Raw genomic sequence first — 26,509 nt, 5'->3', positions numbered from 1 at the left:
CTGGGCTGGCTGGAGGTATGTGTGCTCCCTCTCCCTTTTTTGTTATTCCTGCACTGTGTTAGTTCCCGCCCTTCTTGCTCCTCCCCCAGCCCTGGGAGTGTGCTTGGGGGTCAAAAAACTTCCCTGTTTCAGCTCTAGCAATAGCACCCACTTAGACCTAGACGCAGCAGCAGGGCATTGCCCCATCTCCTCCCCCATTGCTATTGGCTGCTTGGTAAGCCAGCCCCTCTCTCTCTCACCCCCACTTGCTCTCCCCAGGTCACTCAAGATCTCATCCGCAGGAGCCGACATGGCAAGAGCACACGACAGGGCAGTTTTGCACAGCATATTCCACCCCAACGCCCCTTTTGGCGACCTCTCTGATGAGCTGGAGGAGCAGGAGACCCTCAATGGAGAAGGTGAGTTTGGCTTCTGCATGAGATGGGGCAGGGGAGAGGGACTTTCCTGTCTCTCCTGGAGGCATCAGAGCAGCTTCAAACTGCCAAGAAGTGGAGGTTCAAGGATGGTGGGGGGCTGCAAAGGGGAAAGCCCCACCTTCCCATCTCTGTGTAATTGGAGTAGCAGCAAATCCCTCTGTTTTTCATTAAGGAGACCTTTACAAGGCTCTCATATCATAGCCCTGGAAGAGAGGGCCTCTCCCTCACCATCAGCAGCATAGGAGCCAACTCCTAGGGGCCGAGGTCCCTTCGACACCCCCCAATAAAATATTTAAGGGGTCTGGGGGCCCCAAAATTTGATGGGCGTTGCCATTCAAATTATGTGTGTGCACCATGTCTTATGATCGATTATGGTGGCTTGGGGTTTATACCTGCATCCCAAATATTTTATTCAAGTTGGCACCCCTGGTCTGCAGTGGGGGGGAGGCTGCTTTCAGAAACCTGCCAGCCTTTTTCTGCAGGCTTCACGTCCATGGTGGTGCAGCCTGACCTCTGATCGTCACCTGACCACAATTCATTGCACTTTGCCCTGGAGGTGGGTGGGCTTTTCCCCACAGGCTTTCTGTCCCCTTGTCCTCAGAAATTTCTGGGCTCTCTTGAGCTGCTGCATTTTAGCAGTTGTGATGTAGTCAGCCGTGTAATTAGCACTGGATTGGAGGCCAGTGGAAGCTCCAGTGGCTGTAGAATGGGGGGGGGTGCATACCTTTATAGTCTAGCTGTCTTCTGTCCCCCCGCCCTTGACCTGGAGCTATTAACAAAACTGTGCTTCTCCTCATAATGAGACAGAAGCAACCTTTGACCCGGCGCTCCTGGAACAAGCCACTCAGCTAGAGATCCAGGGCATTGAAGCTGCCGAAGCTGGAGACCTGCAGAAGGCCTTGGAGAGATTTGACCGGGCCATTCAGCTGCTTCCTGAGCGAGCCGCAGCCTACAACAACCGGGCCCAGGCCTTCCGCCTCAAGGGCAACACAGCAAGTAAGTGAGCAAGGCAGTGCTCTTCTGCATTGACACAGAGGATGGGGGCCCTCTGCCTGGGACAGGCACCATGTCTGCTGTGTAGCCTGAGCCTAGCAAAAGAAGGACTGAGCAAACCCCCTGGACAGGGAACACCACGTCCCTTGTCCTCTTCAAGGGCTTTTCAGAGACCTTCCCATCAGCTGTTCTCTGGGCTCAATATTGGTGCTTCTGCTTGCATGGGAACCCACCTACTAGGGCATCTCCCCATGCCACAGCCAGCCCTACAAGGCCCCAAGAATCAAAGCTCTGAGCTAAGAACCTGCTACCTAAAGTGGAACCCAAACCACTGAAAACAATCCCCAATCTTAATAAAACAACTGCTTTCCATTTCAACTCTGTCCATGCTGAAGATGGTGCCACTGTGTGGGCACAGCTGCTGCCGCTTCCCCTTCTGCAATATCTCTGCTATGATTCACAAGGCAGGTTCCATGGCATTCCCCTCCATCATTTGCATGTATTTCTTCTCTACCCGTCAGGTGCCCTGGAGGACCTGGGTATGGCACTGCAGCTTAGCAGGGGCGTTGGCCGTGTAGCCTGCCAGGCGTTTGTGCAGCGAGGGCTGATCCAGCGCTTGCAAGGCCACGAGCAAGAGGCCCATAGGGACTTTGAGCAAGCGGCCAGACTGGGCAGTGCCTTTGCCCGTCGTCAGCTGGTCCTGATGAATCCGTACGCAGCCCTCTGCAATCAGATGCTCTCCGAAATGATAAAGAAACTGAGGGGGCCAAGCAAAGAGCCCCAGACGGAGGCTTCCTCCGGGGAGAAAGTGTGTCGCTAAGGACAAACGAGGGCTCAGCCTGCAATTCCTCTCCCAAAGACAAGCTGGGGGTGCTACTCCCCACCTTTCAAGCTCCAAAGATAATATAAAAACAATGTTCCATCTGGTTACGGTCCGGAATAAACTATGCAAATTAAGCACCCTGAAAAACCTTTGTAATAACCTTTGTTTCTTTCTTAACAGTGGCGTAGCGTGGGTTGTCAGCACATGGGGCAAGGCAAGTAATTTGCGCCCCCTAACCCGTGGATTTTAGCACTCGAGTGCGAGCGCCCCCCCAGATGTTGTGGCCGGTGCGGCCGGCCCCCCTGCACCCCCCCACGCTATGCCACTGGGGCTGGGGGCGAGCGAAGGAGCCAAGGACCCCCCCCAAAGGCTCAGCAGGAATTTATTAAATTTATTATTTGCGGAGCCCCCGGGCCGAGGCAGCCGAAGCCCCCTCCCCTCGGGCGCCTCCCCGCCCCCTCCTCTCCTTGGGCTGTAGGTGGAGCCCGCGCTCCGAGGCGCTCCAGATCCGGGCTTGGCGAGCGCCTCTCCTCCTCCCGGCCGGGTCCGGGGGCTTCCAGCCGCGCTCCGTCCTCGCCCCCCCCCCCCCGCGGCTGAGACTTGCGCTGAGAGCCGGAGCCAGCGGCGCCCCCTTCCGCCGGGAGACCCTCGCCCGCCCGCCGGCTTCCTCTCGGAGGGTTTTGGGGAGCGCAGGGCGCGTCGAGGCCCCTCGGAGCTCTCCTCCCTCCCAGTCGGCAGAAGCAGCCGCCACCTGTGGCTGGGCCGAGGGGATGGCGTCGGCATCGGCATCGGGGTGCGGAGGCTGCCCGCGCCCGGCCAGGCGTCGGTGGCGGCGTCGGCGCTGCTGCAGCGGCTGCTCCTCCTGCGAGCAGTGAGTGGAGCACAGCCGCAGCGGCGGCGGGGGGCGGCGCGCGCGCTAGGGCGCAAGGCTGGCGGTGGCGACGGGGAGCCCGGCGGAGGAAGGAACTTGTCCCTTCCCTCTGGACTCGCGCCCCCCCAGATGTTGCGCCCGGTGCGGCCGGCACCCCTGGCACCCCCCACGCTACGCCACTGTTTCTTAATAAAGATCTCTGTGACAAAATTGTAATTTTATGTTGTATTAATTGTTCAGATTGAGAAACAATACGTAGCTCGTTCCTAAGATGAGCTTTCCTACCTGAGAACTGGAAAGCGGTCAATGTAGCACCAACTTTTAGAAAGGGATTCAAAAGGGATCTGGGAAATTACAAGCCTGTTTGTTTATCTGCTCCTGGAAAACTGGTGGAAACCAATACAAGTCACAACATTACTATGCAGGGAGTAGGAGGAGTTCTAAAGCAGTGTTGTTCAACAGATCCAGACCCAAGACCCTCCTCTGAGTCCCAAGCTGCAACATGGGACCCACTTTCACTTTTAATTTATACTTAATATTGCTAATAGTGCATGCTGTTAATTCTAAAATGGCAATTAACAGGGCAATATACATAGTGTTGCCTTAGCATTACTACTAAATGAAAACCAGTGCTGCAGTGTGGCAGGAGAAAGGAACAGGCATGTGACTGGACAGAAATATGTATCGTATTAAAAATTGGCTCGTGCCTTTCTCCTGCCACATCAGAGCACTTGTAGAAATTGATAAAATGGGTGTCTCATCCAGAAGTAGACCTAGTCCAGACACACATGCAATGCTCCTTTTCGTCTGCTCAGCCTAAGCTGGAATCCAGCCTCTCTGTGACCCACTTGGTGTGGCCTCACAACACACGAGATCTGCGCAAAGGGATCTCTCCAAATTGATTGAATGAGCAGTAAAATGGGAAATGCAATTCTGTATAAGTAAGTATAAAGTGATGCACAATGGATTGAAAAATAATAATCCAAGTTTCACAGACCTGCTAAGGGGGTCTGAACTAACCAGGAAAGATCTAGGAGTCCTGATGGCAGAAGATGACCTGCCCCGAACACACTCATGTGGCCAAGTTCTGCTTTACACACTAATAAAGCACTCATAAACCCTATCACTTCTCAGAATCACCAGTCTTAAACTCCAAAGGTGGCCTTCCTGATGCCTGTGGGAACTCAAAAGAACTGAAAGCCAAAAGCTTTCGCTGGCGGGGTGAGCTCAGCAGTGGCGTAGCGTGGGTTGTCAGCACCCGGGGCAAGGCAAGTAATTTGCGCCCCCTAGCCCGTGGATTTGCGCCCCCTAACCCGTGGATTTGCGCCCCCTAACCCCCAGATGTTGCGCCCGGTGCGACCCGGCCCCCCCTGCACCCCCCACGCTACGCCACTGGAGCTCAGGAGTCAAAGAATTGTAGAGTTGGAAGGGACACCCGAGGGTCATCTAGTCCAACCCCCTGCAATGCAAGAATGTCAGGGATAGACTGCTTTGGAATAAGGAGGAGCCAGACAGCTCTGGCAGAGCACCTCTTCGTCATGCAGCGGATCGGGGCCAGTGGAGGGGGAGGCAGTCAGCAGAGGCGCCTCCCCCTCCCCGTTCTCTGGAAAAGCTCGCGGCCGACAGCCCATTTTGCCCTCGAGGGTTTGCTACGAAGCAAATCTCTTCTGCCCGCCTGCGAAGCGTGGTCGTCGGCCAAGAAGAAGGTGAGGCTCCCGCCGCTGCCTCCCGCACACACGGCGGAGCGAAGGATCCAGACCGGGATTGCCAAGGAGCCCACGTGAAGGAGGAGGCGGAGCGGCGGGCGGCTCTTGCCGGCCAATCATTGCAGCCTCGACGGGACCGGGCTGCGCGGCGCAGGCTCCGCAGTGTGGGGAGTCAGAACACAGCGGGCCCCGCGTCCTGCCGGCTGGAGCCCATCAAGGTCGTCTCCTCGCAGCGCCTGCCTGCTGCCCGGCCGGCGGCCAAGGAGGCGTATGGCGCCCGGCAGCCCCCTGTCCGCCCTGCTGCTGCTGCTGCTCCCCCCGCCAGGTGAGAAGGGTGCGCGCTTCACCGAGGGGTCCCGGGCTATGGCTGCTCGCCCCCTCGAGCCGGCTAAGTTGTGCTCTGCTCTGCTCTGCGCAGGCCTGGCCGAGCCCGAGACCACCATCGACGGGCGGGCGCTGTCGTTCAGCAGCCTGCAGGAGGCGGAGAGACGGGCCTTCACCTGCCTTTCCGCGGCGCCCAGCCTGGCCTGGTACCTCAACGGCGAGCGGCAGGAGACCAGCGGTTCCGGTAGGTTCCTGGCCACGGGCGACGGCGGCAGTGGCAGTGGCAACGGCGGCGCCTTCGAGGAGAGCAGCAGCAGCACCTTCGTGGTGACAGCGCGGCGCCTGGATCGCCAGCTCAACTGCTCCGCCACCGACCCGGCCACGGGTCACGTCTCCAACGCCTCCGTGCTCCTCAACGTGCAGTGTGAGCGGGGCTCCCGGGCTGGTGGGTGGGTGAGCGACTGATGGATGGCGCCTGGAAATGCCCAGCCACTTCCAAGCTCAGCCCTGCAACCGGGGCTTCCTACCTCCCATGAATCTGGCGAGGTGTCACCTCCACCTTATCCTTCTGTCCCCCCCATCCTGGAGACCTCCTGCTTCAAGACAGCGCTTTGCAGGCGTGCCTAGGGGTACACTGTCTGGTTTTGTGTCTCCCAAAAACAGTTAAACCAGAAATCGTGAAGATGGATGCCCATTATGAAGAGGCGAGGGAGCCGGGCCTCCTCCTGGTGCTCTTTGTGTTGGTCCAAGCCAACCCCCCTGCCAACATCACTTGGGTGGACCAGGATGGGCAGGTGATGGTGAACACCTCCAACTTCCTCATTGTGGACACCAAAACCTACCCCTGGCTCACCAACCACACCGTGCAAGTTCAGCTCAGCAGCCGTGCCCAGAACTTCTCCTTCAGCGCCTCCAATGATGTGGGCATCATCAACTCCTCTATTCCGCTGCCCGGTAGGGGTTGGGATGTCACCGTCGGTTGGGGGTCCTGGTTGCATGACGGGCCCAATAAGTAAGTAACATGTCCTCCCCTTTTCTGCTTGGGTCAGCCCCCACTGCAGTGAGTCCTTGGGACAAGTGCCCTGCATGGCACAGCCTGCCCAATAACTGGTCTGAGAGTCTGGGGGAGAGACTCTCCCTTTACCCCATACCAGGCAAGGCCTCAGGATGCAGAGCTGGAAGGTGGCAGACACTCGGAGAGCCCTGACAGGCAATTCTGGTCTCCTCAGGTTTCCTGGACACCCGCATTGAGCTCTCCCTTCTGGTGCTTGTGGTGGGGTGTGTGGCGGCCCTGGCAACTGTCCTAGCCCTTGGTGGTCTCATCAGCTGTGCCATCTACCGGCAGGGCAAGAAGGCGGCAGGTAGGTGCAGGGGAAGCCAAGCAGGATTCTGCCTCCCCCTGCCAGGACTGGCCCTCCCCAATTCTCTTTCTTCACCCTGCAGGACTTGCCCCACCAGCGCCGCTGCCTCTGAGGTAACCTTCCCAGCCGCAGGCTCCTCTTCTAGCGGGACTGAGTTTGGGGTAAAAATGCTTTGCTTGCTCCCTGCCTTCCCCTGTCGTTGTTGTCTGTATGGACACTGCACTGGGACCCTGGCAGTAAGAGAGCGGCCCAGTTTGCTAGGCACTAGCCACAAGGAGACCACAGTCTAGTCCTGGTGGCAAAGGAACCGAGTTGGAAGGGTGCCAGCCAGTCTTCACTGGAACAGCCCAGAGAACCAGGAGCAGGGTGGAGAATCTGAAAGAATGTGGTCTCAGATCTGCCTTGAGTTGACTTGGGGAAAGAGATGAAGCCTAGTCCAATGGGTTCTTCTGCTCTCACCACAGTGACTCCAACAACCTGAGGCCAATGGCTGCACGGCTTCCCCGGGCAAATATGTCACTCCCTTCCAACCTACAGCTCAACGACCTCACCCCCGAGACCAAAGGTAGGGTGAAAAGGGGCCTGAAGGTCTCACCCTGGGGCTGGGAGGTATTTGAGGGGGGAGGCATTGAAAGGCCCCAGCCCCACACCACTTTCCTCTACAGCCAAGGTCAGGATGGAAGGAGCTGCAGTGGAACAGGAGGAAGAGGGCCGCTCTGAGCCAGAGAACAACTTCGCCCTTGTAGAAAGAGGTAAGAAGCGAGGGCTGGGAGGTGGCTGCTCTCTACAGCTAGGGGTTCAGTTTGCCCTCTTTACTGAACGCCAGTTTTATTTTGTTTTAATGAGGCACGTTTGGGCTAAGGGAAGCTGCACCAGATATTGGGCAGATGCCTCCCCCCCCCCAAGAGATGCTTTCTTCTGGGGAGGTATCTGAAGAGCTGGGTCAGACAAAAGAACGACCATTTTAAAAATTATGTTTTGACTTAACTAGGAAAGAGATCTTTAGTGCACAGTGACTAGAAAATGAAAATGGCAAATTCCCTGAAAGGTTGTTAGGAAAGGAATTGAAATCAAAACAGCCAGCATTATAGCATCTCTATATACAAATCCATAAATACATAAAAATAGAGCATCCATTTCTGCTCACCTCATCTCAGAGAAGGTAATTGAGGAGCTGGAAAACGTTCAGAAGATTATTGAGGGCTGGAGTAGCTCTCTTATGACAAAAAGTACAAAGTCAGGGGCTTTTTAGTCAAGGAGATGAGGGTTCATAACAGAGGTGTACACAAGTATGCCTGTTATGACAAAAGTGGTGGGGTTATTCATAACACGTTAGCCAATGAATCTGATTAGCGGGAGCTTCAGGATAGAGGTAAAGGCCATTTTCATACAACACATAATGAATTATCAATTTAAAATGTTTCCCTACCTATGGGTTGTGAAGTCTGCAAGTGGGTCTCAGGCTTTATAAGCAAACACAAAATAACCATTGCTGGTAATCCTTAACCAGTATGAAGAATAGCTCTTGCAGCTTTTCTATTTCTTGATGTTTTATAGTCCTGTGTTAACACTTCTAACATCAGAAAGACTCGAGTCTTTCATTTTTAACACTTGGGAACCACTCTGGTGGCAGAGAAGACTTTTAAGGCCCAAAATTCATGTGATGTAAATCAAGGGGTTGCCATATCACATCAGTTTAGACTTGCACTTTGGGATCCACTGCTTTAAAAAGATGGCAAGTTTCTGAAGTCTTATCAGTGGCAATTCCTTGGAATAGGTAAATGGAACTTTGGCATTCAGAAGCAAAGTTCATATACCAGGGTTTGGGCCAAACGATGACAGCTGTAGCCTTCTTCCCCAGTTAGACAGGATGACCTTTTTGGCTGGATTATGCTCATAGGGAGGGCCCTGAACCACCGGTTTTGAGTCTTGCAAGTGCTGTTTGGCTCTCCCCACACTCTGGCTTACAAGACACTGCCTACATCCATTCAGATAGACCTACTCAGCCCTTTCTTAACAAAAAGGCCAAAGAAACTGAAATCTGGCCTCTCAAACAATACGTGCTGGGGTTGCCTATCTGTCAGTAGCCCAATTCAGTTTCTCTGGCCCTGCAGGTTTTGGCCGATACCCTATGGTTGGATACATCTACAGAGCTTCCAGCATGAGCAGTGATGAGATCTGGCTGTGACGGCTGTTGCTGCACCCACCAGCAGGCGTGAAGAGCAGCAGCGGAAGTCCTGAGGAGGCGGACTTCCAAGGCAGCTTGAACTGCAGGGATGGGGCCTTGCACCTCTAAAGCAAGATCCCATGTGTGGGGCCCCAGTGCCTGAAAGGAGGATATTGATGACTGTGGTCCAAGGAAGACCTGCAGCTGCCAAGGGCTGCCCCCACCCCACCCCAAGCTGCAGTACATCTCTAGGCCCACCAAGTGACTAGTGTTCCCCTGAAGAACGTCCCTCCCACTATAGCCATCGGTTGGCCCACTCCTTCCTCTTCCCAACCTCAGGGATGGCTCAATCTGCATGTGATGGCTCTTCCTTGGCATGAAGGGGGCCAGCCAGGCCACCGGGAAACTGGCAAGCCCCGGCGCTGCTGCTGCTGCTGTCAACTGAGCTGAAGCATGCTGCTTTATAGCTTCTGCACTTTACAAATAAATGCCTGTGATCAAAGTGCCGTCCCTGTCCTTCCCCTTCAGAAAGCCAATGGAGGGAACCAAAGCCTAAGCCCAGGCAAAAGAGGCAGGGCTCAGAAGGAAATACACATTGTGTCTGCTCACCACCAACAGATTTGGCAATGCTCAATGGGCTGAGCTGGCCAGTGTCTGAGCTGGTAAATGACACTTTAAGGGAGGAAAAGGCTCCTTGCTCATTCAAGACTTGTTGCATTTGGATTCTGAACTCTTTATACAGGCAGTCCCTGTACACTACAACAGGGGAATAAATCTGGAGCTTATCCTGCACGTAAGTAGAGTCTAAGAGCCCCAAATAGCCACAGTACTCTGAAATTGTTCTGAGTCCATCCACAACTCAGGCTGCAGCCCCAGCCTACCCTCCACAGCTGTGAATCTCCTCCAAGGACAAAGTAGCACTATGAGCAAAACTTTAATAAGGCAAATTCTCACAGAAGCTGTACAAAGAAAGGTAGATGAGATGCTGGTGGCTTTCTGAGTGGTCAGGGGCCCTTGAGCCAGATCCTGACTGTGCTCCATTAGGTCCACTGGAAGCCTGAATAGCAGTTGCCCAAACAAGAAGGCCTCAGGCCCTGCAGCATCACAGACTGGCACTTCTCGGGAACAGGTCCCACCTGGGGCGGGAAGGTAGACATCTCAGGTAAAGCTCAGGATGTCTGTCTCGCCAGCCTGTGAGGGGGGATTGGAGGGAGGGCTTGCAACCTTCTTGCCCTCAGCCAGAGCCTTGAAATGCTGCAGGAGAGAGAAGGGGGCAGGGAGAACACCATCATTCTAGGCAGCTCTAGGGCAAGGCCGCTCCAGCTGAGGCTGGGGAAAAGACTCAGGGAGCAATCCATTCAGCAGTGCCCCCACATGAACATGGACACCAGGCCAGAGCTGCTGCTCTTCAGATCCTTGTGTCTCCTACCTGTGAATTTTTGAATTCTGAGTAGAGGGAGAAAAGGGTGTGCAGGGACTGGATATGGCCCTTGTAGACAGGAATGTCCAGAATAGCTGAAGAGAAAAAATAATGGCTATTTAGTCTGATTCCAACAAGCAAGGAGACACTTGCTGGGTGGTGCATAGCTGAGGGGCATTTTGAGAAGAGGCCAATTCCAACACCGACTGGAGCAGATCTCTACCCCTAAAAGGCTTGGCATAGGTGAGCACCACATCAGCAAAAGGGAACTCACCACATATCATGTCTGTGTATTCTCCCAGGCTGCAGTTAATATCTGCAGTGGGAAGGCTCACCTGAAAAACAGAGAGGGGAAGGTTAGCTCAGTACTCTCTTTCTCTGCATTGAATCTCTTTAGAGGCCCACAAGCTTCTCCCTCCTGCTGACAATCCCCCTCTCTTAGGCCAGGCCAACACTAGAAGTTGGAGAGGGGGACAGTTGGCAGACACTACCTTTCCCAGCAGCTCTTCAAACTCAGGGGACCACTCCTGCATCAGCGTGTCTATATCAGGCATGGGCCTACAAGGAAGAAATACCAGAGAGCAGCTTGAAATGGCCATGGTTCCTCTACACAGAGGGTGCATTTGCAGAGTGGCTTTCTTCCTCCACCCCCAGCACAGAGCAAAGGTGGGGCTGAGTGCTGGCAGGCCTTGCCCTTGCCCTTATCTCTCCCTCGAAGAGGCCCACCTAGCATAGTGGACTGTAGCTGGGGGCTTGCAGCGATGCAGCTCACTGATGCTCTCAATCCAGCTCTCAATGGCTTTGGGATTCTTCTCAGCATTCTCCAGGCTCTTCACTTTAATCTGCTGCTGGAAACAGAGACCAGAACATGCCCCCATGTGCCTCCTCAACAGAGCCAAGGGCTGCCTTGCATCCAAGAGGAGTTACTTCACCCCCCCTCTCTCCCACTTACGGCCACATTGTGCTGCTTAGAGTTTTCCGTTAGCCAGAGGGAGAGAACAGTGGGGTCGGACTGCTTGGTCGATGGCTCATCCAGCACCAGCAATCCAAGATTATCTGGCTTCCCATCAGGGCGTGGAACCTATGAGAAACAAGCCAGGGTGTCCTTTGCATGTGAGAGTTTCCATTATTCTATTCTTCATGTACACACCCAGGTACAAGACCGGTCAAGAGAGTTTCTGCTGGGAATGGTCAATCACTATAACAAACAAAATGTGGCCCTGCCTGCTGAGAAAGCCAAGGATCTGAAAGAAACCTTTGCTGCCCTGTCACACCAAAGGCCCCTCTAGTTCATCATTTTGTCCTCTCAGTGGCCAAGCAGATGCTCAGTGGGAAAGCCATAAGCATCACTTGAGGGCAACAAAAATTCTTCCCACTTATCTACAAGGATTCTGCAAAGCAGCTAACCTTTCAGCACTGTTGACTGTAGGTATGGAGGCAAAGCATTGACAGTGCTGCCCTGTTGCACCTCCATAGAGAGGCGACAGTTCTCTATGGACATCGCAGGGAAAGAGTCCTGTGTGGCAGTTCTCAGCCAGGTGCATGTAAAGGAGCGTCAGAATGAATGCAATACCTTTAAGAAGGCATCAATGTCCCCAACAGCTGGAATGAAGTCTGGAATGAAAGGTTTCAGCTTGTGCTCCAGGTCAATCATTTGTGAAGAATACCTGAGGAGAAGACACCGTGAGCAGAAGCCTGAAAAGAGACACGCCTGCCCACAATGCGGCCAAGATCCACATTACCCCTTACCTCCGGATGTACTGGAAAAGCTCCTTGATCTCCAGGGAGACTGGCAGGTAGTCATAATCTGCTGAGTTGTATGCCCTGGGGAAAGAGCCAGTGGTGAGGCTGGGCAGGAGGCAATGGAAATAGGATATGTTCAAAGGCAGGGTGTGGGAGAGTCTGACTCCAAGGAGAAACAAAGAAAAGCCAGCTTGCATTCTCACTCTCCTCCATCCACCCCACCACCCTTAAACAAGACTGCCACCCCTATGGGCCAAAGATATTTCCTCCTGAAGCAAATAGCACCTTCCATAAGACCGCACTGGGGAAGGTTTACATTCTTCCACACCTGCTGCAATCTCAGAAACTGCATTATTTTCACACTCCATTTTTTAAAACCTGTAACTTGCATACAGATACACATTTAGTGTAGCACACAGCTTAGTAGGGGTGAGGCTGCCAAAAACAGCAAACAGACTGACTGGCCTAGCTAAGCCACTATATTCCTGGGACACGTGATCTGCTTGGACATTCAACCATCTTCTACCTGCCTGCTATATTACAGAACAGGTGGGCAATCAGTGGCCTTTCAGAGGATGCCAGACTCCAACTCCAATCAGCCCCAGCTGCCAGTGTGGTTAATGGTCAGGTATAATGGGCGTTGTAGTTCAGCATCATCTGGAGGTCCAGAGGTTCCCCAACCCAATATTATGGACTGCTATCCTACCCAAATGACAGTATATGGGGACCTTTGGAAGCCAGCAAACCCTCACTTAAAACATGTGACTTCAGTGCTTGAAAGTTATCACACAGGAACCTTCTCAACTTTCCAACTGGCCTATGCAGGGAGTATGTGGGTGAAAGAGGCTGAAGGCCAAGGAAGGCTCTGGGACTTGTTTTTGCTCATTGGATCCTTGGCGGTTAGGCATCCCTTGCCCCACCAAAATTAATCGACTTAGGAAAGCATCTTCCTGGGCAGTCTATTCTTCAAGGCTGGCACACGCCATGCCAATTGGAAACAAGGGCACAATAGCATGTAAGCTTACTACCAAGTAGCAAATATGTTGGCAGCCAAGCACATGCCCTTCCTAGCCAACTTCCCCCTCCCCACATGGCTCCCGGCACCCCCCACCCTGCAAATACCCCTCCAGAGGAGCGCCGTGCTCTTCATCGTCGTCATCGTCATCAGAGTCCGTCTCTGAAGAGTCGTCGTCCTCATCTTCTACCTCGTTCCCACTGAAACGAGGCTGGGAGGCCAGTTGGGAAGCCTTCTTCTCCTGGGGGAGAGGGGGAAAGCGAAGGAGTGGGAGCCAACTCGGCCCTCAAGCAGCCCCATCACCATCACCACCACGACCCCAGCCCGCTGCTTCCTTGGCCCTCCAGGCAGGAAACAGGGAGGCGGGGGGGAGGGAAGGAGGCTGCTGTTCAGTGGTACCTTGAGTATCTCCTCGTCGTCCTCCTCGCTGCTGTTTTCGGCCAGGCTCTTGTGCTGGGAGCGGACGCGGCGAGGGCCTGAGACGGTGGTAGGAGAGAAGGGCCGAGTCAGAGGCGGAGGGGGCGACCCCCCGCCCCCCCAGACCGTGTGCGCTGCCCCCGTTGTCCCAGCCTCCCATACCTGGCTGCGGAGGGCTGGGCGCGTAGATGCTGGCCACGTCCTCCGTCTCGTTGACGTCCAGGCTCTCATCGTAAGGCTGGTTCTCCACGATCCGCGTCTACGAGGTGAGGAGAGAAACGGGACGTGAGCAGGATCCCCTTGAGCACCCAGCCCACGAAAGGCTCGCCCTTCCTCACCTGTAGGCCAGCCTCAGGCGGCGCTGCGGGAGGCTGCGGCGCACCCGCCATATCGCCAAGTAGGACCAAGTCTTCCCGGCGAGCGAGGCCTAGGCGGCCCCGTCTCCAGGGAAACGGAAGACTAGGCCCTCGCGAGAACTTGTCTTTCTCCCGCTAGAGTGGCCAAGGAGCGAGCGAGGGGATGCAGCGGCCCCTACCGGCAGGGAGGGCGGCGGCGGTGGCGGCGCTGCCACCGGCGAATTGGCTCGGCTGGGCGGGGCCTAGCGGACACCCGTTGGGGTGAGGGGCGTGGCGGCGTGCCCTCTGCGTGCGTGACGCCGCCGCTTCCGCCTGGGAGACGTGGCTCGGGGCCGCCATCTTGTGTGGCAGGCAGAAGGAGCGGAGAGGCGCTCGGGCCCGGAGGGGAGAGGAGGAAACGGAGACGCTGCCGCCGCTGCTGCTGCTGCCATCTTCGCCGTCACCTTCGCCATGGTGAGTGTCCGGCCGGGGCCTCCCGCTGCCCTCCGCGGTCAGCGGCTGCCACTGGGGGAGATGGGGGGTGTCGGCGGGGCCTGCTCGATCCCGTTGGCCTCCATGGGGCTCCTCCTTCTCCGGCCACCCTTGTGAGCAGCGGGCAGTCGGCCGTGGGTGCTCCTCGGTCGCCCGTTGCCGGCTGCCTGGCCGCCTCCCAAGACACCGCGGGCGAAGCGCTGCTTCCCGGGGCGAGGGGGGCGTCTTTCCGAGGCCGAAGGTGGATGAGGGCCTGTGGAAGCCCCTCCGGAGCCTGCCAGCTTTTCAAGGGCCTCCGCCTGCGCCACCCAAACACCTCCCTCCGTGAGCCCGTGGCTGCCGGTGGAAGGTAACGTGTCACAAGAGGCAGCCTTGAGGCTGTCGCGATGATACTACTTCCAGGCTGGGACTGAGAAAGGCGCCCTGCAACTGGTAGGCACAGAAATCTTGCAACTGCACTTTTCACATGCTCCCCCCAAAAACCACCAGGTTTTCCTCTGGTAGGGAAACTGGACTGGGGGAGGGAGGAGGGTAAAAACAGCCACCAGTGAGTTTGCTGGTGTCAAAATGTTTCAGTTTCACGATTTGCAAAAGCCTGTGTCAAATGCCAGGAGTTGCGGAGTATTTGTGGAAGCCATCAGCTTGGCCAAGGATGAAGCAGCAGGGTTGTTTCTTTGTGCAAATCATGTTGCAAAACTAGTTTAGAGCAAAAGGTTGGGGCAAGTTGAAATTTGGCTTTCGTCAGCTCTACAGTGTATTTTGGATTTGATAATATAGAAAATCCATTTAAGACAAGCATATGGATTATTGTATTGCCTGCTAAATTTACATATATATTTTAAATTGTGAGTTATTTGGGCATGAAACGCAAATCCTTGGCAATTTCAGATTTTTTAACTTTATGCCATGGTTCTCACAGGCCAGCTGATTTGGATCTCCTTAATACAAACCTTTGACTTTTGAGGTGTTACAATTCAGCATAATGGTGGCTCTTCACACAAGAGCTTTCTGAGGTTGGTTAGGCTGAGTGACATTGGCCTAACCAAAGCTACCTCGTGGCAGTGAATTAAACGTGGCTCTTCTGCACCAAAGTTCAGGCAGAGGTCTCCTTGAGTTATAGGAAGAAAATGACAGGCTTTGTGTGAACCTTTGCCCCTTGCTCATAAGGCAGGAAAGGAAGGATAATGCTAATGATGGCTATTAGGCACAGTTTCTATGTATTACTTCCACCTCTGCTTACCAGTTGTCAGTAGGGCTGGGTGATACCTAGTTTTCAACATCATGGTATATCACCAGCTAAACATCACGATATACCAATATATCATGTCTGAAATAAGGATGGAACTACTATGTAGCAGCATTTGCTGGCTTCACAGTTTTTCCCGCATCATGATTTTTGCCGGCGAGAGCTGAGCTGGCAGAGTTAACGGGGGCTGCAGGAATCGAGAGTAGCTTTGGCTGACTTCACGGTTTTTCCCACATTGTGATTTTTGCAAAGTACACACACACACATCAAGATTTGCGATATATTGTCAGGTCAAAAATTATGAAAACAACATCACAATGTGGACTTCAAACCAGTGTTGGATGATATATTGATATACCGCCCAGCCCTAATCACAAGGCCCTGTTCCAGGCTTCACATAGGTATTTGGCTGACCACTGATTCAACTGAAAGGCTCTTATTTCTTCTATGTAGTTATGAGGCTGACAAAAGCTCTTGTCTCCACAGGTGCTCTTGGCAGCTGCCGTCTGTACGAAAGCCGGAAAGGCGATCGTCTCACGCCAGTTTGTAGAGATGACACGGACCCGCATTGAGGGGCTGCTGGCAGCCTTCCCCAAGCTCATGAACACAGGGAAGCAGCACACATTCGTAGAGACAGAGAGCGTCCGCTATGTCTACCAGCCCATGGAGAAACTCTACATGGTCCTGATCACCACAAAAAACAGCAACATCCTGGAGGACCTTGAAACTCTCCGGCTTTTCTCTAGAGTGGTGAGGATCTTGCTTCAAGCTGCCTGGCTTGCAAAATACCCAGGGGGAGGGAGGGTTTGCACATGGAGCAGCTGTCCTATGGAGCTTGCTTTTTCCTTGAGTTGTGTTGCTGTGCTTACTTATTTGATACTGGAATCGGAAAGTGAAGAACTGATCCACCTGATCACATTAGAATAAGTGTGGGGAGCTAGCTGGGAGAATTTTTGCCCTTGAAACAGGCTCCTGGACCAGTAAGGTTCAGCTAAAGGTGTAGAGGCTTTGGGGACTTTGCAGGTCTATGAAGATGTGTGGAGTGGGTTTTGGCCACGGTTGCCTTGCCTCATTAGAATGCCATTTTCCCTGACTCCCTCCAGATCCCAGAATACTGTCGAGCCCTGGAGGAGAATGAGATCTCTGAGCACTGCTTTGATCTGATATTTGCCTTTGATGAGATTGTTGCCCTTGGCTATCGGGAAAACGTCAACCTGGCCCAGATCCGCACTTTTACTGAGATGGACTCTCATGAGGAGAAAGTCTTCAGAGCTGTCCGTGAGGTAGGCCAAAAGCTTTCTGTGGCCTCCTACGCTCCAGGCCCAGGTCTCTGGTGCATTTGGTCCAGGCCATCAATTCCTTTCTTGTCCTCTTCTTCTCATTTGTATATATAGACTCAGGAGCGGGAGGCCAAGGCAGAGATGCGTCGGAAAGCCAAGGAACTGCAGCAAGCTCGAAGGGATGCTGAGCGCCGGGGCACCAAAGCACCAGGGTTTGGTGGTTTTGGAAGCTCTGCTATGTCAGGAGGCAGCACAGCTGCCATGATTACCGAAACCATCATTGAGACGGAGCGACCAAAAGTGACTCCAACACCTACCAGGTATAAAGGTTGGGCAAGAAGCAGGTGAGGGCTTGTGGACCTCTTGTTGCCATGAGTGGCCACCTTCAGAAGTGGGAGAGTTCTGGGTCTTTTTGAGACTGTTGATGGTGCTCCAATCTGGATCCTCTGGGTTTCTTTGACTGTTCTTGTGGGGGGCTGCTTCGGTGTCTCCCAAGTAGCTGAATGACATGTTTGCTCTCTGGTGGCCATACTGTACATACGATCCGTGCGTGTTTCCTTCCTGAGAGGGCAACTTTAGAGCATGAGGATAAGGGGAAGGCTGTAGCAGCACTGCCACTATGAATCTCAGACACTCTCTGGGTTCTTTCTGTGGAGAAAGGATGTCTCAAAAACTTCTGCACTGCTTTTTGTTTCTTAGGCCATCTGGTTCAAACAAGGCACTTAAGCTTGGCGCAAAAGGGAAGGAAGTGGACAATTTTGTGGACAAGCTAAATTCTGAAGGAGAAAACATTGTCACTTTGGTTGGCAAGCGATCCTCAGAAGCAGCCACTGTTCTAGCTCCACCCATCAACATGGAGAGGTAGGTTTTTGTGTTCTGCAGTGGGAGAAGACAGTGAAACTGTGGCTGGGATTCAGAGTGGTTTCCTAGGCCATCTGGTATCATCAACCTTAACCTTCCTTTTGGGGCGTGGCTTTCTTGGGAGTTGGCAGAATTTTGGGGAGGTGCCCAGAGTGTGTCCCAATGAGGAGTAAGAGATACCTCTTTGAGGTATAAGCCCTGCACATAACACGGTGTGGGGGAGGGGGAGTTGATCTAGTCACTACCCTGCGCCACAGGGATGGGAGGGAATGATGTTGGGGTTGGAGAGGGGAACGGGTTAAAGGATGGGAAGTGCAAGCAGCTCATCTAGTCTAGCAGAGCCTGGAGAGATTCACTCTTGGAAGGAGGGCCATTCCTGTGGGAGCGAAACCGCCACATCCTGTTTGGGCCTGCCTACTTTTGCCAAAGGGAAGGCAGTGCAGAGCAGTGCATGGGGGTGATTCAGGCTTTCTCTTCTCTAGTGTGCACATGAAAATAGAGGAGAAGATCTCGCTCACCTGCGGCCGGGATGGAGGGCTGCAGAACATGGAGCTCCACGGCATGATCATGCTGCGGATCCTGGATGAGAAGTTTTCCCGGATTCGCATCCACGTTGAGAACGAGGACAAGAAAGGGGTGCAGCTCCAGGTATGGCTGGCCCACTGGCCTTGCTGCTTCTACTGCCGCCCATGCAGGTGGAAAGGTGCTGTCCATGATACAAGTTGTGGGGATTAATTGAGCCCCATGGGTGGGGTGGAAGGCATCCTTAACTAGAGTTCTGCTGCATTTGATTATGATGTTAGCAGTACTCCAAGACCTGTCTTTGAGGGAAGAATTTGATGGCGGGTATAAAGCCAGTAGGAGCTAAAGAGCATTAGGTTTGGAATAGGGCTGAAGATTTAAGTCGAAAACATGTGTGATGGGTTAAACAGGGCAGGGGTAAAACAAGACACTGAGAGTACAAGAGCAAATTTCTGAAAACAGAGAAACCAACAATTAAAAAATCTTGAGTAATGTTAGTATTAGAGACTGGCTAGGAAGGTGGCTAAACCTTTGGTTGACAAGGGAGTCAAATGTGTGCTGAAGAGAAGGGAGTTAGCAAAGAAGCTGAATTAATTCTATGTACCAGTCTTCACAGTGGAAGATATTGGGCAAATCTCTGTGCCTGAACTAACTTTCACAGGATGGGAGTCTGAGGAACTGAGGCAAATAATGGTGACAATACAGAAAAAGTTTGTATGTTCTTATAGAAGGCTTTGGCCCAATGATTCACCATTCTTGCCTGTGCTTAAGGAGCTTCCCAGCCTGTCTATGCTGTGCATGGGCAAATCTTTCTAGATTTGAGTGGCAGGCTAGTGTGCTAATCTAGTGAAAGTCTTCCAGAATTTGGAGCATGGCATGATTAATTTTTGGATCTACAGATGAATCTTACCAGTTTTTTCTTTTCAGACTCACCCCAATGTTGACAAGAAGCTTTTTACGGCAGAGTCCTTGATCGGCCTGAAGAACCCAGAGAAGTCTTTCCCCATAAATAGTGATGTGGGAGTGCTGAAGTGGCGGCTGCAGACCACAGAGGAGTCATTCATTCCACTGACAAGTAAGTGTGAGCACATCTGGTTGGGCGCTGAGGAGGGGCAGACGGACATAACACTCCCATGAGTCTAGAACCAGGCATAGCTCCCTTGGTTCAGTAGACATTCCTCCTGTCCCTGTTCAGGAGAGCCCATTGCTGCTGGCAGAAGATCATGTGATGAGCGGGGGGTTCTTTTTGTGTCTTAGTTAACTGCTGGCCATCAGAGAGCGGGAGTGGCTGTGATGTCAACATTGAGTATGAGCTGCAAGAGGAGAACCTGGAGTTAAATGACGTGGTGATCACCATCCCTTTGCCGTGAGTAGCCATTGCACCTCCTGATCCCCTGATTCCCCTAACCAGCTGCAAGGTCAGCCTTGATGCAAGGGAGTTGAGTGGTCACTCATTGCTGCTTCTGTAGGTCCAACGTGGGTGCTCCTGTGATTGGGGAGATTGATGGCGAGTATCGCCACGACAGCCGGAGAAACACCCTCGAGTGGTGCCTGCCTGTGATCGATGCCAAAAACAAGAGCGGCAGCCTGGAGTTCAGCATCAACGGGCAGCCAAATGACTTCTTTCCTGTGCACGTCTCTTTCGTCTCCAAGAAGAACTACTGCAACATCCAGGTGAGTCTGGGAAGTGCCTCGAGTGGAGGCTGTGGTCCTGTTTGCTGCCCGCTTCTATTTTGGAAAATACCCTGGCTTTCCATATGGCCCACAGTTATGCTCTCCATCTGGCAAGTGCGATGAGCAATCGGCTTTCCTTTCCAACGTTGAAAATGCAGAGGTAGGGAAAGGATCCTCCTGGCAGTGGTATAGCTCCCAAGGGGGCAGGGGGCTGCCTGGCAATTGTGTGCTAAGGCACCCAGAACAGCTGGCAAGCCACACCCTTCCCCCTGTACCTGCACATACACACAAGCACTGTCTAGGGCAGGAACGTGGGTGGGGATGCATAAGCTTTTTAACTGGAAGTGAATACAGGTCTTCTGTATGCAACGGGGGTGGCTTCCCTTGAGGTGTGTCCTATTTGGCACCATGACTTTGTGTGTAAAGGACGCATTGGTGTAGATTGTCCTTGTCCCTTCATAGGCTAATAATGTTTCCTCAAAGTGTCTCCTTCACTTTGGGGGGTGGGGAGAGCCTTTAACTCTTTCCTTTTGAAGTGTGCAAGGGAGAGGCACAGGTCAGCATACCTTGAGAGTTGTTTTGGTCTCATAGCATATACAGTAGTACCTTGGTTCTCAAACTTAAGCCATTCCTGAAGTCCGTTCCAAAACCAAAGCATTCCAAAACCAAGGCACGCTTTCCCATAGAAAGTAATGCAAAATGGATTAATCCATTCCAGACTTTTAAAAACAACCCCTAAAGCAGCAATTTAACATGAATTTTACTATCAAATGAGACCATTGATCTATAAAATGAAAGCAATAAGCAATGTACTGCAATCACACAATCAATCAAACTAGCTGAACTGGGTTCCACACAGTCACACACAAAAAGAGCCAGAAAAACGTAGCAAAAACAGACAGACCTCAGTGTAACAACATGGAAGTGTGGCACTCAAATCAGAAGCGTAATGCTAAAAACGGAGCATGTTCAGCTTTTGAAAAAAGGTCGCAAACCAGAACACTTATTTCCAGGTTTGCAGTGTTTGGGTTCCAAGTTGTTTGAGTACCAAGGCATTTGAGAACCAAGGTACCATTGTACTACAAAAGCAATTTGATCCAAGACCAGTAGCAGGCTATTTCATCTTGACTGACCATATGGCTTCCTCTCCGCAGGTTACCAAAGTGACCCAGGTAGATGGGAACAGTCCTGTGAGATTCTCCACAGAGACCACCTTCCTCGTGGACAAGTATGAGATCCTGTAACTGTTGCTGCAGGGAAGCAGCAAGCAAGACTTTGAGGCTGTGGTCTCTTGGGAGAGGGGTGCAACCCTTTCTGTGTCAGGGGACACTGACATGTTTGCTCGCCCACCAACATTTCCAAGGTCACAGCCAGTCAGGCAGGGAGAGGCTGCTTGCTTCTCTGGTTCAGCCAGCCTCCCTACTCCTTAGGCACACTCCTCCTCCTCCTCCTCCTGTGCTTTAATTCACAGTAACTTTCCCCTTCCCTGTCCCCAAGGCATCCCTTTTCGTTACCGATTCCTTACTCTGATGGGAGGTGAATGGCTCTTAATCCCAGCATTGGTCAAGGGAAACCAGCCTGGACATCCAGCAACCTCTAACCTGGCAGGAAGCAGAGGCCAGCCCCTGGCACCCCTTTCCCTGCACCAGGTGCTGGGTGAGGGAACCTTCAGCCCCACTGCTCCTGACTGTCCACTTCCTGGACTGTTCTCTGAAGACACTTCACTCTCTTGAAGCTGCTGCCTGTCCAAAGGAGGAAGAAGAAGCAACTGTCTCTGACCCTCGCTGCTTGGGAATCCCTTGAACTGCCCATTGATTGGGGCAGGCGGAGGCGGTGGCAGGCACTGACTTCCCAAGTAGCTTTGGGCATGTGCCAGTTTGTGCCCACCTGTTAAGAGTAGTCACCAGCTTCTCCCAAGCTGCCTCATTGCTGATGTGGCCCTTTCCAAAATGTCCCGGGGGTGGGTGGTCTAGGCCTGTACTGTAGGAGTAGCTACGAATCTTACTGATCCAGCTGTGTTCAAGAGTTGTCTTGTCTGATTTTTAAAATGGAGTCAAGTTTAGTTCCACCAAAGGAGGCTTTTTTCTTTCTTTCTTAAATTACATTGAGGAGGGTGGGGGAAGAGTGATATTTAAATAAGATTTTGTAACCCTGTAACATAAAGAGCTAGGGCCTATAACACATTCCAGTGTACACAAAAGAATCCCTGCCCCTGAATCCAATAAAGACTATTCTAAAATGAGATGCGTGAAGCTATGTAGCTGCCTGGAATGGGACGGGGGCTGATCTTAGAGCTAATATTATAAGTGGGGAACTAAACACAGAGCTGGCATGGAAGAGCTTTTGAAGCAGCTGTTTCTGGGTTCCTGTTGACAGCTCAGTTTGGGGAACGAGGAATCAGCTCAAGGTTTGAGTGGCAATGCTGGACACACATGTGTATCTGTAAGATATATAGACACTCTGCCTACCTCTGCTACAGTTGTGAAGCTTGCTCTGTATGGCCATGCACTGACAAACAGCAAGGCTGGGAGCTACCAGCCTCCAAGGCCAAAGTGACTTCCTTACCCTTCTGCAGAAACACAGAATGTGGGGTGGAGGGTCCTTGTTACAAAATATCAAGTCTCTGGTAAAATCTAAAGTTCTACAAGACAAAAGTTTGCATATGTAAATACAAACAATGGAGTACTGTCTTAAGACTGCAGAGGCATCTGAGGCTGTGTCTCTGATTTCCATCATGGACCAAACTGCAGAGCCCAGGCGCCACGATAACAGTTCAGACACACTCATTCTCAGCTTTGGAATGGGGCTGCTAATCACTGTTAGTCATACTCCTGAGTAGTCCCATTAAAATAAATGGGTTTTCCCTGAATACAATTCAGTTGAATAGCACCCAGAAATCAAAAGGTGCTGGGTACTTGTAACATATAATAGAGCTTCATTTGCATAGATTCCAGGTTCAGTGAACAGACCAATCTGGGGCTCTTGTTGCCCCCCTTTGCTACTGAGAGCCATCAAACTCCATGGTAGAGGCAAAACTGGATAGGACACCATGCCACACTAACCAAATAATGAAGAAATATAATGAATAAGGAATTACCTTTCAGAAGGGTAAGATGTGCATGCAACTTGCCTTATGCCTATTAAGTGGCTAATTTATTAAGTGAAAAAGAGAATTTTGGAAAGTTGATGAAGATTCTGAAAGGAGTTCACAGCTTATCTGAAAAAGTTCCGAATGTATTTTGCTATCTTTGAATTCTTCCTCACCCAGTGGAAGGATAAATGAGCACTGCCCTGACCACTACCAAATAGTAGTAACTGGGATTTGCCCTCTGATAAAATGGCTGGTCTCCCTTTTAAAGTTTTATTTAAATAGAAATGGAATATTACTCGCTAATGGTATATTAACGAGAGGTTAAGGGGGGGCTCTTCAGGAGACGACTGCCCCCAAGATGCATCACTGTTTCCTATAATAAGAAGCTTGGGGTATTCATTTACAGTTCTCTGGAATAAGGTTCTGGGTGCAAACTTAATAGCATCAAGCTGCTTGACTGTAATTAACTTGCGGAGTCCTTGAGCCTCTTGGTCTGCTTGCAAACCTTTCAAGTCTGTTGGTCACAGGTGAGAGATGTTGCCCTGAAAGAGCCTGAGTAGAACTGCAATCTATCTAGCCATGGGTTATGAAACTGCCATCCACTCTCACCCCAATTTCTGGTTACAAGGGTGGCACCCAAATATAAATAATAAGGTAAAGCTTTTTCTTTCTGCATTCTGAAATTGTAAATAATACATTTTATGGATACAGCAGACAGAAATTTTCAACTGTGTATGTGTAAAGTGTTTCAGGAAGCTGCACCTGCAGAATTTTAGATTACACATTTGAATATAAGCATTAGCTGTGGAGGTATTCGGAAGAATTTGCTTATTTAGGGGGTTGTGTCCAGCAATACTCCTATTCAGAGTAAACCCACTAAAAATAATATGAATAACTTAATTTCAGTGTGTTTAATTGGATATAATTTAGGGCTCAACCACACTCTTGTTGTACCAAGGTTTCTAGCATTTTGTAGCAAACAATAATAACAGGTTTGAGATATATATATTTTTTGTCCTGCTGCTCCTCCAGGAAAACCCACTGTTTACCAAAGAATTGGAACAAAAGGAAATTAATAGAAAACCCAAATACAATTTTGTCCCTCTTGTGAACCAGTCCAAAAATAGCTCCTGAACAAGAATTTGCATTTTTTGGATAACAACCCAAAGGCTCTCAAACTAGTTTTACTCATTTATTGTAATTTCTCCTCCTTTCACACTTCTATGTTATTCTCTCATTCCAAACTGCCACTTCCATCTCTTCTTTTACATTCACTTCATGTTTAGTATTCTTTAAAAATCATGTATCTACAGTAGTTTCCTTCCCCCCACCCACCCCGCCCCCAGCACACTAGTCTCTCCCAGGTGTCTCCTCCCCTGTGACTTCCCAGATGTTGGAATACAGCATCCCCTAGCCATTGGTTGTGCTGGTTTGGGCTGGTAGGAATTGGGAGTCCAACAACGTGGGGAAGGCCAGGGGTTCACCACACCTGGCTTATCTCCTGCTAGCTGGATTGCCTGAGCATCCCTACAGCTTCATGACAGGTCAGTGTGCCAGCAAAACCACCTGTATCCACCAATACAGAAAACTTCATATGAGGCTGTCTCTCCCACTGCAAAGAGGAGCAACACGTCAGGCAACCAGCTTCCATGCTGGATCCTGTGCTCTGCTCTGAAAAACCAGCAGCGGTGCTGTTACTGTTTTCATTTCCCTTTTTGCTGGGTCTTCACCCCCCTGTTTTGGTCCTCTCAAGAGGCTGCAGCTGCTGGCCTCTTGGCCTCGGAAAGGCGAATCCAGGGCGCACATCCGGGCCCTTGAAACTCAGCTATGCTGGAAGATGAAAGGATTCATCACACAGTGGGACTGCATCTCCCTCTCAATATGCAGGGGCTCCTTTTTTTATTCAAAAGGGCTCGAGGGGGCAGGGAAAGGAAGATGCGCCAGGGACCTCCCTTCCCGGGGTGATGTAATGTTCAGCTATAATTAGGTTGGTCTCTTGTGTGAGCCAATTTGTTTCAACTGGGAAATATTTGGGGCTGTTTCTTCTGTTTGCTCTTCCTCCAAATGGGGGAGGGGGTCCACTGTCGGGGGGAAATTGCCAAGATATTGGGGTGTCCTGTTCCACTCACTCTTGCCCACAGCTCCTTCTGCCACAATGCTGAAATAGCGCTGCCCAGCCCCGCAGAGCTGTTGTGCAACACATACTGCAGTGGTGAGGGACCGCGTGTGACCTTCCAGGCCTCTATATGTTTATTTCTTTATTGCATTTCATAGAATCAGAAATGTAGAGTTGGAAGAGCCGGCAAGGATCATCTTGTTCGTCCCCCTACAATGTACAAAAAACAGCTAAAGAATCCCTGACAGATAGCCACCTAACCTGTCTGAAAACCTCCAATGCCACCTTCTGAGTTAGTCTGTGCCACTGCTGAACAGCTCGCCATCAAAGTGGTGTTCCTAATATTTGGTCAGAATCCCCCTTTTTGTACAGGGGTGCCTCGGGTTACAGATGCTTCAGGTTACAGACGCCGCTAACCCAGAAAGAGTACCTCGGGTTAAGGACTTTGCTTCAGGATGAGAACAGAAATCGCACAGCGGCGGCACAGTGGCCATTAGCTAAAGTGGTACCTCAGGTTAAGAAAGTTTCAGGTTAAGAACGGACCTTCAGAACGAATTAAGTTCTTAACCCGAGGTACCACTATACTTTGAATCCATTGGTTTGGGTCCTACCCTCTGGAGCAGCAGAAAACAAACTTGCTCCATCTTCCATCTGAAGATTTACCGTATTTTTTGCTCTATATTACTCACTTTTTCCCTCCTAAAAAGTAAGGGGAAATGTGTGTGTGTCTTATGGAGCGAATGCAGGCTGTGCAGCTATCCCAGAAGCCAGAACAGCAAGAGGGATTGCTGCGCAGCGATCCCTCTTGCTGTTCTGGCTTCTGAGATTCATAATATTTTTTTTCTTGTTTTCCTCCTCCAAAAACTAGGTGCGTCTTATGGTCTGGTGCGTCTTATAGAGCAAAAAAAATACGGTATATCCCAGCTTTTTCTCCTAGGAGCCCAAGGTGACATGTATGGTTCTTCCCTTCCCCATTTAATCCCCACAACAACCCTGTGAGTTAGGTTGGCCTGAGAGGCAGTAACTGGCCCAAGGACACCGCCAGTGAACTTCTTGGTTAAGTGGGGATTTGAACCCTGGTCTCCCAGGCTCTAGTCTGACACTGACCACTGCACCACACTGGCTCTACCTGACACTCAGGAAGATATCCCAGTTGAGGGGGAGGGGGTCTTCTTTTGCCGGCTGTGGCTGTAGCTTTGTCCCTTTCCTGGAAGTCCTGTGGGGGCTGCTGCTGCCTGATGTGCTCTGGGCCTCTGGAAGTCACCCTTTTGAACAGCTGTGCAGCCCGTTGTGTAACACAGAGCGGAGCAGGGAGGGGGTTGATGGGCTCCAGATGTTGCAGGGTCTCTGCCAGCATATTTGGACTGTGGGAAAAAGGGGGAATGTGGCCGGCAACTCATTATCTCCATCGCCTCCTCCTCCTCCACGCTGAATGATTGCCAGCTCCACACAAGGTGGTGGGTGGGCTACAACGTCACCTGTGGTGGATCTGGGACACAGAAGGATGTCTTAGCTGCCCCTGCCTGGCCTGGCTGCCCCCAGCCCATGACTCAGTACAGGAAACTGGGCTAGGAAAATCCCTGGGACTGTCTCTGGCCCAGATTCTGCCTCGAGACATTTTCTGGTCCTCACGCTT

The 26,509-nt window shown here is 51.8% G+C and overlaps 4 protein-coding genes across 9 annotated transcripts; 3 read left to right on the top strand and 1 right to left on the bottom strand.

The window, feature by feature from the left end:
• Positions 1-103: 103 nt before the first annotated feature.
• TTC36 (tetratricopeptide repeat domain 36) lies at positions 104-2,379 on the top strand. Its single transcript, XM_053367267.1, has 3 exons — positions 104-398; positions 1,224-1,412; positions 1,931-2,379. Exons 1-3 carry the CDS (start codon positions 290-292, stop codon positions 2,227-2,229), a joined length of 597 nt encoding a protein of 198 aa, XP_053223242.1. The 5' UTR covers positions 104-289; the 3' UTR covers positions 2,230-2,379.
• Positions 2,380-4,735: 2,356 nt separating this feature from the next.
• TMEM25 (transmembrane protein 25) lies at positions 4,736-9,163 on the top strand. 5 transcript variants are annotated; one of them, XM_053366459.1, is made up of 8 exons: positions 4,743-5,134; positions 5,228-5,557; positions 5,797-6,087; positions 6,363-6,494; positions 6,577-6,607; positions 6,959-7,059; positions 7,160-7,246; positions 8,609-9,163. In XM_053366459.1, the coding sequence occupies exons 1-8, from the start codon at positions 5,080-5,082 to the stop codon at positions 8,680-8,682; spliced, it is 1,101 nt and encodes a 366-aa protein (XP_053222434.1). In that variant the 5' UTR covers positions 4,743-5,079; the 3' UTR covers positions 8,683-9,163. The 5 variants fall into 5 exon arrangements, with proteins under 5 accessions (XP_053222436.1, XP_053222437.1, XP_053222434.1 ...); XM_053366463.1 differs by having other exon boundaries at positions 4,744-5,134; positions 5,228-5,377; XM_053366460.1 differs by lacking the exons at positions 6,363-6,494; positions 6,577-6,607 and having other exon boundaries at positions 4,744-5,134; positions 5,797-6,145.
• A 416-nt stretch (positions 9,164-9,579) lies between these two features.
• On the bottom strand, positions 9,580-13,754 carry IFT46 (intraflagellar transport 46). Of its 2 annotated transcripts, none has more exons than XM_053366464.1 (12): positions 13,595-13,754; positions 13,419-13,515; positions 13,239-13,315; positions 12,947-13,080; positions 11,831-11,905; positions 11,655-11,748; positions 11,034-11,162; positions 10,808-10,929; positions 10,573-10,639; positions 10,356-10,416; positions 10,091-10,176; positions 9,580-9,915 (listed from the first exon to the last, which is right to left on the bottom strand). In XM_053366464.1, exons 1-12 carry the CDS (start codon positions 13,643-13,645, stop codon positions 9,820-9,822), a joined length of 1,089 nt encoding a protein of 362 aa, XP_053222439.1. In that variant the 5' UTR covers positions 13,646-13,754; the 3' UTR covers positions 9,580-9,819. The 2 variants fall into 2 exon arrangements, with proteins under 2 accessions (XP_053222439.1, XP_053222440.1); XM_053366465.1 differs by having other exon boundaries at positions 10,808-10,926; positions 13,595-13,753.
• A 167-nt stretch (positions 13,755-13,921) lies between these two features.
• On the top strand, positions 13,922-21,908 carry ARCN1 (archain 1). The gene is made up of 10 exons (XM_053366458.1): positions 13,922-14,065; positions 15,816-16,079; positions 16,433-16,612; positions 16,724-16,929; positions 17,309-17,470; positions 17,953-18,118; positions 18,920-19,067; positions 19,250-19,358; positions 19,462-19,666; positions 20,821-21,908. Exons 1-10 carry the CDS (start codon positions 14,063-14,065, stop codon positions 20,908-20,910), a joined length of 1,533 nt encoding a protein of 510 aa, XP_053222433.1. The 5' UTR covers positions 13,922-14,062; the 3' UTR covers positions 20,911-21,908.
• Positions 21,909-26,509: the final 4,601 nt, after the last annotated feature.

This window comes from Podarcis raffonei, chromosome 15 (assembly GCF_027172205.1).
Source record: "Podarcis raffonei isolate rPodRaf1 chromosome 15, rPodRaf1.pri, whole genome shotgun sequence".
In the NCBI taxonomy this organism is placed as follows: Eukaryota; Metazoa; Chordata; class Lepidosauria; order Squamata; family Lacertidae; genus Podarcis; species Podarcis raffonei.
This window is presented reverse-complemented; position numbering and strand designations above follow the sequence as displayed.

Coding starts and splice junctions, on each gene's coding strand:
- TTC36 (XM_053367267.1), top strand. CDS start 290: ATGGCAAGAGCACACGACAGGGCAGTTTTGCACAGCATATTCCACCCC. Junction 399..1,223: donor GGAGACCCTCAATGGAGAAG/GTGAGTTTGGCT, acceptor ATAATGAGACAG/AAGCAACCTTTGACCCGGCG. Junction 1,413..1,930: donor CCTCAAGGGCAACACAGCAA/GTAAGTGAGCAA, acceptor TCTACCCGTCAG/GTGCCCTGGAGGACCTGGGT.
- TMEM25 (XM_053366459.1), top strand. CDS start 5,080: ATGGCGCCCGGCAGCCCCCTGTCCGCCCTGCTGCTGCTGCTGCTCCCC. Junction 5,135..5,227: donor GCTGCTGCTCCCCCCGCCAG/GTGAGAAGGGTG, acceptor TGCTCTGCGCAG/GCCTGGCCGAGCCCGAGACC. Junction 5,558..5,796: donor CGTGCTCCTCAACGTGCAGT/GTGAGCGGGGCT, acceptor TCCCAAAAACAG/TTAAACCAGAAATCGTGAAG.
- IFT46 (XM_053366464.1), bottom strand. CDS start 13,645: ATGGCGGGTGCGCCGCAGCCTCCCGCAGCGCCGCCTGAGGCTGGCCTA. Junction 10,640..10,807: donor GCTACAGTCCACTATGCTAG/GTGGGCCTCTTC, acceptor TCTTCCTTGTAG/GCCCATGCCTGATATAGACA. Junction 10,177..10,355: donor ATACACAGACATGATATGTG/GTGAGTTCCCTT, acceptor TTTTCTCTTCAG/CTATTCTGGACATTCCTGTC.
- ARCN1 (XM_053366458.1), top strand. Junction 18,119..18,919: donor AGAAAGGGGTGCAGCTCCAG/GTATGGCTGGCC, acceptor TTTTCTTTTCAG/ACTCACCCCAATGTTGACAA. Junction 19,359..19,461: donor GTGATCACCATCCCTTTGCC/GTGAGTAGCCAT, acceptor CTGCTTCTGTAG/GTCCAACGTGGGTGCTCCTG.